The sequence below is a fragment of the Bactrocera tryoni genome, chromosome 5, assembly GCF_016617805.1.
Source record: "Bactrocera tryoni isolate S06 chromosome 5, CSIRO_BtryS06_freeze2, whole genome shotgun sequence".
Taxonomy (NCBI): domain Eukaryota; kingdom Metazoa; phylum Arthropoda; class Insecta; order Diptera; family Tephritidae; genus Bactrocera; species Bactrocera tryoni.
The window spans coordinates 58093342-58104132 of NC_052503.1; the positions used below are offsets into that span (position 1 = coordinate 58093342).

A 10791-nucleotide genomic window follows, 5' to 3' on the forward strand; every position below is an offset into this window, starting at 1 on the left:
TATATACATATGTATGCATAAGTAGTTAACCGGTCTATACACGAAACTACTGCTAATTACAAAACTGTTTCGCTGTGATTATAAGCGAAAATATATACTACACATACATCGGTATCGGCTATCAACAATTGATGGTGATGAAGTGCAAACGCTTTGAGCGCTCATCGTCGATTTGAAGTCGAATATTTTCGTCCGTAAGCCACAATCAGCGCTGCTAAATCAAAAGCAGCTACCTCAACGTCACTGACTATGGAAAACTTTCCGTTACCATGCGCAGTGATTAGTCGTTGACCGTTATTCGCAGCGTAGAATTGCGGTGGAATTGTTGAGGTGTTGCAAAGGTTTTGTGGTCTGTCTGCCGATACTTTACGCACCCACTCACTCACCAACAATAATCCAAACAGACAGTGAACTTTTAATGAGCTCTACCATGGCACGCGAGGCATGCCACTGTTTTAAATGAGCTATAGACTAGCCATAGTTGCGGCTAATGGCAACGTTGCATTCATAACGCCGCCTATAAAACCCGAGAGTTTGTATGTTTTGCTTGATGCAGTTTTCCGCGAGCTTCTGCATCCCAACAACAGTAAGATGAGCGCGCGGCAAATGGCTATTGACTAAAGTGGCAACAAGAGCGGCGGCGAAGTCGATAACTTTGGCTGTGTCATTGATTTACTATTCTTATGGTATGTGTACGGGGAAGAGCGAGGCTTGTTGTTAGTTGCCAGCTTGAACTACATAAGTCAGCCAGCGAGGGTTCTTTGCGAAACTCCCTTGTTAATATGGTTGTTGCTCTGTCTTTCAACGCTGAGATAATTGGCGAACGCTGATGCGTTGTGGCAGCACGCAAATAGATGAGAATTCACCACAAATCCAACACACATACAGATACCCGCGCACATTTACCATATTTGCAACAAACTGCATGTGCATAGCGGCAGCATACATTGCAACAATGCAAATAGCGCACCTGAAGAATAGCGGTGTAATGAGTGCAGCGACGCAAAGGGAAAACATAGCGCCACATAAAAGAAATTAGAAGTGATTTGCATCATAGCAAACAAACACAGAGTGGTGAGCAGAGTTGGCTTGCTGGGGCGTATGAGTGACGCTGATTGACGCTGATGGAGCGTGCAGCGCGTAATGGCGCCGGTAACGAATGCCACTTGTGTCTGCGGTGCACCGACTGCGAACTACCTCAAAGATAACGTTCAGAGCGTGGAGTCTGGCTATGGCACAATTGTCTGGAGTTGTTGTAGAGAGGGCGAGACAGTGGTTCTGGTAATTGACATATTCTGGCAAAAGCGGCATTTACTGAGACTCGTGTATTGTAGCGAAGTTGAAGCCAAGATTAGAAAATAAAATACATAACACCTATGTGCCCTTAAGATTAGTTTAATGTTCGTCAACAAAATCCACGTTTATAAAAATAGCTCAATTATTCTATTACACATCGTTTATCTATCAACTTATATTCCCAAACGACATTCTTCGAGGTCCTCATAGAAAGTCTATTAATTGCCTAATTGCATCACCTTTATCCTTACATAGTGAGAACTCTTGCTGACGCATTTGGGCAACTTTAAATACACTTAGCTATTCGCAAGAAAGATAGTCAAAAACCAGTTTAATGACGTGTCCGTAATGGCGCTGAATCTGCATTCAGTTGCTCAAAACCAATTAACGACTCGCAACAATATTAATATTCAACGAAAGTCAAAATTTTCCATTTCTTTAAGTTTCGGTTTACAACTTCATGAAGTAATTTGAGCAATGCTGCCAATTAAATGTAAACTCTGTGATTTTATTTGTAATTTCAAGTATGCTGTTATCAGTAACCATACACAATCTAGACTCCTGATACAGTAGCGAGGACAAATAGACCGGCAACAACACACCAGCAGCCTTATAGCTTGAAGTTCTGAGAGTTATGTTTGGATACAGCAACGGAGATAGTTGTAGAATCTCCTGAAATAATCCCGATTAATTAAGTTAATGGAGTTTAACGCTGCCGTTTGTGAAGGCTATCCACAATATATACCCCTATAATGGTTTTCAACTCCACTCAGTTGAATGGAAATTCAAGCACTTCAGCTTCAGATCAACCAACACTTTTCTGGTATCACGATTTTCAACTATTTCCCGTCGAAGTTTGGTTGGTTTGCCAACCTAATAATGAAGATTTGATATATATTTAAAAAGCTGAAAATCAAACAATTCAAATCAGTTAATCACGAAATGGTGAATATGTTAATTATTAAAATAGACATTAGTTTCGATTAGGATAGGCTTACAAAAAAACTTGGAACCAAAACTGCATATACGAAAAAGTCTTCGTGATCACTCAAATCCAGTGGAACTTTCTGACACCAAGCAAGCTAGAAAAGTTTTATTCACAAATAAATGGCTATTAAAAATGAGTGTTGTAGATTCATAAGTAATTTCCGTTTAAGTAAAGTCTTATTAAATGAGATGAAGGAACATTATCACAAACTTTCATGGTTGCATTGCTTATGGTTAGTTACCAGCAATGCGTTTTAAATAGTTTTAACTTTAGGCTAAGGCAGACAATCGTAGTATGTCAATGGTTGTTAAAGGGGTTTCAAACATTATCAATACCGCATTTGACGCAGTGTGAAAATACAAATGACCGAAAAGATTTTATTTACTCTTTGAAATAGTTTAAAGTTACCATATATGTACATACATATATAAAGTAGTTTGTTTGACCGTTTTCTATTTTCCATTAATATTTTTCCTAAATAAACACAGCAATTTTCAACTACATTTTGTTTGCTTCTAGTCAACTCCATTGGCACAAAGTTGAAATCCGTAATACCACAAAAAATTGAAGTTTGACAGCACGTCAACCATTTTTTAACAGCTTTAATGAAACACCCATTCTCCTAGTTCCGCATTAGGTTTCTGCAAAAATAAATATGTTTATACAAACAGCTGTGCTTAGAGCTTACTTAGCTGCTGAGTAATGGATTTCCAATCCAAAAGTTGTCCATTGCCATATATAGCAATCTCGAATTACGATCTGTAGTATACTTAATAGCGATATATAGTATGTAATTATCCATTATTTATGGAATATCATACCATGTATAGCACTGGACAATTTCTCTACAGGTTTTTGAATATTAAGAGGGTAAAATGCCTTCAAATCCTTCTGTATCCTAAATATGTAGATCCGAATTTTTGTAAAAACATTTTGTAAAATTCGATAAACTCATAAACATTTATTTCATTTTGACCCTAACTTGCAATTTGTGCAAAATTTATATATCCAGAGAGCATTTCAAGCAAGTTTCATATGATATACTATATGTAGGTACATTTATTTAGTTTTATTCTTACTCTATGATTATGGTCAGTTGATATGACTTAGAGATTTATATTCAGACTCATACAGATTGAATTTTCTTATAGAAATACAGTATATCAGAGAGTACTTTTTACAGATCTATGTATATATGTACATATATAGTAAATTATTTATTATAAACTAATACGAGAATCGGAATCTATATTTGGTATATGAGTTAGTAGCACATTTAGTGCTCATAGAGTCTTTAAAAATCCATGTAATGAGGAACAGTAACATCAATTTCTCTCTACTTTTCAGCGATTAGCAGCAGTATGCGATTCATCAGATCATTTGCGACAGTCTCATTAAGAGTATTAAGACGTGCAGCCAGAAAGTCACCGAACTTGGTATAGAGTATTTCACGCGCCGTTGGGTGACTTGGTTTTTCCGCCATGCCGAGTGTATAAGTGCTCGCAGGCGAGAGCCGACCATCGTCGAGCATATCCACGTCCGGATCATCGAGATCGTCTAACTCAACATCGGGCTCAGCGAAGTCTTCGTCGATTATTAGACTGGCAGAAGAGCCGGGTATATGGGTTTTAGATTGAGCTTTAAAAACGACATTGCTGTTTGTGACGTTATTGTGTGGCAAGCCAACTTTAGGATGAGTATTTAAATGTTGAGCATGTTTGCTTTTTGTGGCTGGGGTTAGTATTGCATTGTGCCGTGGTGAATACGCTGAGTTGTGTTCATTAATGGTGATAGTGGTGAGTGAGAGTGTGTCGGGCGAATCTGGCTCCTCTTTAATGTAAATCGAGGGCGAACTTGAGGCCGACGAGCGAGAACTCGAAATAGCTACGAGCGATTGCGTGCCCGGTGGCGCCGGCTGTGACTGCATCTGCAGCTGTGGCTGCGCCGGTTGTAATGCTAATTGTGGTTGTTGCTGCGGCTGAGAAGGAGGTCTGGAATTACAAGTGAAAGATGAATTTCCGTTTCCGAAGTTTTGTAATGTTGAGATCGCGTTCGTATTCAGGCTAAGGATCACGTCGGGTTGCATGTTCTGCAAGGGCTGTTGTGGTAGTTGTGGCAGTTGAGACGCGGCAGTCAGCGCCGTGGCATGCGCAGTTGGTAGCGGCTGCGAATGTGGTGTCTCATTTAACGGCGCCAATTGTTGCAAGTGTAGCTGTGTTGGAAAGGACAAGCCAACTGGGAGCTGCTGTTGTTGCTGCTGCGGCAATGTTTGGTATTGTGGTTGTTGTAGTTTCTGTTGTTTCGGGTCGTTGGCCTGCGCTGGCTGTTGGTTGTTGGGATTATTGGGATCATTCGGCGCGAAATACTGATACTCATCGATTGCGCTACTATTGTTATTGCTATGATGTTGCTGCGTTTGTTGTTGCGCCTGTGCATCGGCCGACATTTTATTGCGCTCACGTGATCTGTGAAACAAATTCGAAATATTAAATAAAGAATTTATGACAGAAAGTTTTACTTACTTGCGTTCCCTTATGACTTCCTTTAGGAAAGCCATTGCGTCATAATACTCCCACTTGGACTTGAAGCGTGTACCCAGCATTTTCTCATGATTCAACTCACGGCGAAATATCTCACGCAGCGAGGTGAATGTGCGCTGCACTCGCTCGCCACTAACACCAAAAACTCGGCCCAACTCGTTCCATTTCAGCGCCTTTTTCTTATCCGAGCGCTTGTAGTGCGGCAGGCGACAGTCCCACAGTATCGCATTCAAGCGCACCAACTCGATGAGACGTCGCTTCTCGATGTTGTGGCGTGAGAACGCCATGTCACCCACATTTCCTGCGGGTTCACACTCAACCGCTGCTATCTTGAGGTTATTTAGCTTTTGATTATGGGCTAGAAAAAGTTCCACTAACTGGAACTAGAACACTCTTGTATGTATAATTAATCCGTTCTGGTAATGCACCAAAGGGCATCACTTCCGTTATCAGGCTTCTATTTTATTATTTCTTACTGTTTGCTTTGCATGCGACCTTTTCAATACTTCAGTCACTACTCTTGCGCATACAAAAGCACAATTACCTGCAATTAGATATGTGTGTATATATGTAAGTGTATGCTCAGATATGCGATTGTCTCAATGTATTGCGATTTGGCAACACTAGTTGTACGCTCTCTCCTAACTGCTCTCTCACTTAACGTTTTTGGTATGAGTGCAGTTAACTTTTGTAACAGCTTTTGGGTGTTGCGGCCGTTAAGCACTTTGTAGTGGTATTAGTGTGGCAGTACCTCTACCAATAGCAGTAGTGCGCAAGCGCTGCTCAGTGGTGGATGCTGCAATGTGAGAGCAACGAAAATTAGTTTTACAATATTGTAGGGATCAATTGATGGCAAGTTATTTAACTAAATTAAAATAGTTTCATTTATTTATATAATCACAGCACATTTTTGATTAAAATAAATTAAATAAAAGCTAATACACACAAAATAGTTTCGAAATATTTCCTATTCATCAAAGCCGCAGCGTGATTTTATGAGCATGAATTCCAATTTGCATTCCATATCCCATTTCATCTTTGACACATACCACTAAAGGACTCCTAACTTGTGATGCCACCCAAATAAGGTGCTACACATGCCTCAAACGCTTCAATGCAGCTGAATATAAGTATAATGGGGTTATTGACCTGCATGGGAAGAAGAATTCAAAATTAGCCCCTTACAAGTATTATTACTGCTTCTACTGTTAAAATTATTATAACAGAGCTTATTACCAGCTTATGCAATGACAATGATATGTGACAGTTGTCTCTGAAGGCAAATGGGACTTTCACCTACTATAGCTCAGTTACTACGTCCACTAAAACAGAATGCTGGCCTAAAATTTAAATTTTATATTTACTGAATGGATCAAAATCATTCCCAGGGCTCAAGATATATAGGTATTACTCATTTTAAGAGTGAAAGGTAAAAAAATATTTCTAGAAATACATTTCAGTAAAAGCTATTAAACATATATTTAAAGAGATCATGATGTTGTTATAACAACTCACCTCATATCCAAGACATATTTGTAAATTGCATCTGGATTGTTTTTGATCATTTATAAGGTCTTATAAAAAATTCTATTTTTCCAATTTTTGGTAATATGCATCCCGCGTTGTACAGGGTGTTCGCAATTAACGCAAGATCGCGAAAACGGTCTTGGTCCCATCGCGGTTTGCCACCATCTACTTACTACAAGTTGCACCTCTGCGGGAAAAAATCTTAATATCCCTTGGCCAATAGAGGTGGAATTATGTTCAGTATTTATATTACGAAAACTTCGAATGGTGGAGTTAATCAATATATTAAGTCGTTATACACACTTTTTTATATATTTTATTAACTTAAAGAATATATCCGCCCTGAGATTATCTTAGCAAAGGGCATACGGTCGAAATAAGCTGACTTTTCTGCAAATACATATGTATATTCAAATCAAAATAATCGAAATCTGATTAATTTTCGTCCTAAATTTTGATTGACACAAACATTTTTAACTTCAAAAGTGCTTATCTCAATACTAAAAGTATTTTCTTGCTTTTTAAACCAATTGAAGCCTATTTTAAAATCTACTATAACTAATCCCAGTTTCAATAGAAACGTCTTCATTATTATTGTAGATCCATAAGGATTTTAACCCTTTGCACTCGGGAAAATTTTGGACGCCACCAGATGTTTTACTGTCAGAACATACTACATAGTCTCGTTTTCTTATACCGACCTTTTTTCTACAAACTCCCTTTATTGCTCTTTTCGAGTGGTTTCGAGAAGTGCTCAGTTCCGCGTAAGCCCGCGTCTCATGTTCTTGTCTGACACAAAAAAGCCGCCGACATTTCTTGTATGCTTGTATATCTCTTGGTAAATATACAATATTTTGATATAATTTCTTGCGCTATTTTAAGAGAAAGCTTTAGGGAAACATGCACGTCTTCAAAAGTTGCGCGGAAATAACTTAATATCACTAATAAACTTGAATGTCTCTGTCCCTGAGAATGGATATCCGAATGATATGCTACAATTACGATGTCCCCTGAGAGGGGGCAGCGGAGTGCAAATGGTTAAAGAGATATTTTCAAATCAAAAATTAAATACCAAAACCGTGAAAATAAATACGTTTATCATAACAATTGGCTAGCTACTACATAACTACATAGTAACATCTTTTCCATTTCACTAAAGTATATTTGTTGTTATGCATAAACAACTACCTTAAAGTTACTCAGAAGACAAAAATCAACTTGTTCATCATATAGTACATATGTATAAAGAATAATTTACCAAAGATTCAACCGATTTCGCCCATTTCCGAAGGAAAATTTCGTTTGCTAAGCTTTGATATACATATTTACCTATAGCAGAGAAGATAATAGTAACTAAAATGGCATTCTATGAGAGAAATACGCACTTAATGCAAGCCTAAATACATGGAACTCGTTGCCTGAATATGGTCAGGAAATGTTCAAATATGAAACTGGTCAGACCCCAAAAATCTGAAACATACTCCACAACTAATTTAAAGATTCTAAATATATACCAGAAGAGTTATTCTATATTTTGTTTTAAACAATACCGTTATATAGGTGGAGCGTGGTTCTTTATTTATAACACAACTTACAGCTAATGCAACATTCTGTGGCCTGTGACTTTTTTTGATAAATCTGACTCCAGTAGCGGGAGATTACTACATTAAAATTCTGAGGAAGCTGGGCAAAGCCAATAAGTCAACTTTTATGAAATAAATGCTTTTTGGATGGATATGCAACCGGACAACAGAATTGAAGACCGAATGGTCAATATCTTATTACCACTTTTATGCCAACAAAACTGCTGAGCAAACGTTTGCGTCTGCAAGTTCTACTTTGTTTTGGTGTCGGTTCAAATTCATTTGATGTTTCGCTGCACGCGGCCTGTTGCGCTTGTGGCAACGCTAGCGGTGATGCTCCACTCAACGGTATATTGTTGTTAGCAACTGCAAGTAAGAATGCGGCGGACTAAAAATACCCGAAAGCTGCCGCTAAAATGCAACGCGAAGCAAAATTGTTGTGTCAAGTTTGTTTTGGCTCAGCTTGCAGTGTTGCACTAATTTTTTAACGTTAGAGTTAGAATAAAATAGAATTGCAACAAAAAATAAAAGGTATTTTTTTGGTTTTTTTGGAGATTACGTAATTATATATGGAAAGTGTTAGAATGAAATAGAATTGAGCATGTATACTGGCGTTAGAATGAAATAAATATGAAGTAAAAAATGCATTGTTATTTGCTTTTGTGCATTTTCTATTGTTTTTGCTTATTAGGATAGTATGTGTGAGACATACTTATGTAGGTATGTACGTATATTATATCTGCATGTTGGTAGGATTTCAATATTTTTTAAATATATCATATTGCGTGTATAATACCGTTATCAATATTCTAACAAACGTTAATGCACGCTATCGTTTTTCACATATGAATGTGTGTATACATACTTACATATACATATGTCCATATGTACGTACATTCACATACATATATGTATGTATATAATATGTATATGTGTATCTTAGGATTATGTATATATGTATATGTTTTATATAAGGTTGCCTTCTATTTTGGATGAAACACAGTAGGAGCCACTGTTGGTATCAGTAGTACATAACTGTATAATATATGTATTTACTATATAAGCCGCTGCTTTTCTTGTTCGCATGACGCCACTCAACTAAGCGAAACACCACAAGTTTTTATTAACAACAATAAAATTCAATTTATTTCAATTAACAACAAATGCCAGCAAAAAATGGCTTAGCAAGAACCGTAAACAGCACAAATGAAAAACCAACAATAACAATATGAACAGTCAACAACAAACGCACGTAGAATGAATGGTTGGGCAATTTAGTTGCAAGCAAGTTCCTTTTGAAATTACTATGAATTTACTCACTTTTGAATTTATTGTTAATACAAAATATTTAATCATGCACTTCCAGAGAAATACTAATTTTTGCACTTTCTCAGCCAGGCTGTCGCACTACACACTTTACTTAGTATGTGTTATTTGTTAGTAAGTTTAGATTTGCTGCCACCACTTTCGTTCGCAGCAAACGCCCTGCAACAACTACTATCGCCGGGACCACTACAATTTGCCACCACAATTCGCATAAACACATGCACGAACACATACGTACGTGAGTTCATAACAAAAGCAACAACATTTCACCGAAGCAACAGCAACAAGCGAAAGCAAAAACAATCAACCAACAAATCGCATACACATAATCAACGAATGGGATACACACACATACATACATATAAATATTGATGTGTCAACACTCGGAGAGACCAGCGTTGGAGAGTTGCAGATACAGATTACAATAACAATAGCAAATATACGGTAGAGTAGCACACCAGTCCAAATCAGCTGAGGCAAAATCACATTTGCAACAATAACAAAAACTACAAAAGCAAACAAATAATCTCATACGTCGTATGAATTTCGTAGTTTTACTACTTTTACAGTTAATCAACGGCATTTAAATGCATTCAACGGATGCTGTGCGTTGGCGCTCTCCAATGCGAACAAAGACCGCTCTGAGCAAGCGAGAGCCATAAATATTTAAAATATAGATATATGTGTGTAGTTATGTATACTGGACATATATTTGTTGCTCTCTTGTTGTTGTTGTCAAATCAAGCCAATTTATTTAGTAAGCTTTTGTAGATTGGTAAACAAATGGAGGGGGTGGTACGGCAATTGCATTTTTAATCTCCAAATATGAATTTATACACACTATTTGCTTATATCATGCACATATGTATGTATGTATGTAGAATTTGGTCAGCAAAAATCCCCCCGCTGAACCCTCCCTGAGGGCGCCGACAGGTCTCACGTCGATAGGGGAGACGCACTGGAGACAGTACGCCCCTATTGGAGTTGGGAGGTATTTGGCTAAGGTCTGACTTCTTAGACGTATGTTTGCTGATACTAAGTAACACAACATTTAAATAAGAAGTATTACTATGGTTAACGGTGTATGAAAGAGCTGGAACGTGGTGTTACTTGAGTAGCGGGGGCTATGTGCAAGCGGACCTACTTTCCCCTAAACTCGTGGACCCAAAACATTAATCATATAAACTAAAGTAATAAGAAACAAAAGAAGTTCGCATCTCCTGGAGGGAGTATGCCCATGTGTATTACAAGAAACCGAAAAGGAGTATTAGATATCACACTTATTTCAGAAGGACTGTTAAGTAAGGTGATTCAATGGAGAGTTTATGAAGAACACTTCTTTTCGGACGACAAATGTGGACGGAGTCAACGATTTCAGAAATCATAAGAAAATGAACTAGCATTTAAACGATTCACGGATGAATGAGTTCGACCTCCAGACTTTATATTGCGGTTAAAAGTTTAATATTGCGCTTAAAAGTTTGGGCATATCTTAACCTTTTGGAAAATTGATTGAACATATGCTTATGAT

General features: G+C 37.7%; 1 protein-coding gene across 2 annotated transcripts; it reads right to left on the reverse strand.

The window, feature by feature from the left end:
• Positions 1 to 3376: 3376 nt before the first annotated feature.
• Positions 3377 to 9413, reverse strand: LOC120778589 (putative uncharacterized protein DDB_G0291608). Of its 2 annotated transcripts, none has more exons than XM_040110456.1 (3): positions 9255 to 9413; positions 4807 to 5620; positions 3377 to 4749 (listed from the first exon to the last, which is right to left on the reverse strand). In XM_040110456.1, the coding sequence occupies exons 2-3, from the start codon at positions 5109 to 5111 to the stop codon at positions 3621 to 3623; spliced, it is 1434 nt and encodes a 477-aa protein (XP_039966390.1). In that variant the 5' UTR covers positions 5112 to 5620; positions 9255 to 9413; the 3' UTR covers positions 3377 to 3620. The 2 variants fall into 2 exon arrangements, with proteins under 2 accessions (XP_039966390.1, XP_039966391.1); XM_040110457.1 differs by lacking the exon at positions 9255 to 9413 and adding an exon at positions 6340 to 6524.
• Positions 9414 to 10791: the final 1378 nt, after the last annotated feature.

Bases quoted from the DNA above. Each gene is read 5' to 3' on its own strand.
- LOC120778589 (XM_040110456.1), bottom strand. From the start codon at position 5,111: ATGGCGTTCTCACGCCACAACATCGAGAAGCGACGTCTCATCGAGTTG. The intron at 4,750-4,806 runs GTAAGTAAAACT...TTTGTTTCACAG, and splicing joins GAAGTCATAAGGGAACGCAA to ATCACGTGAGCGCAATAAAA.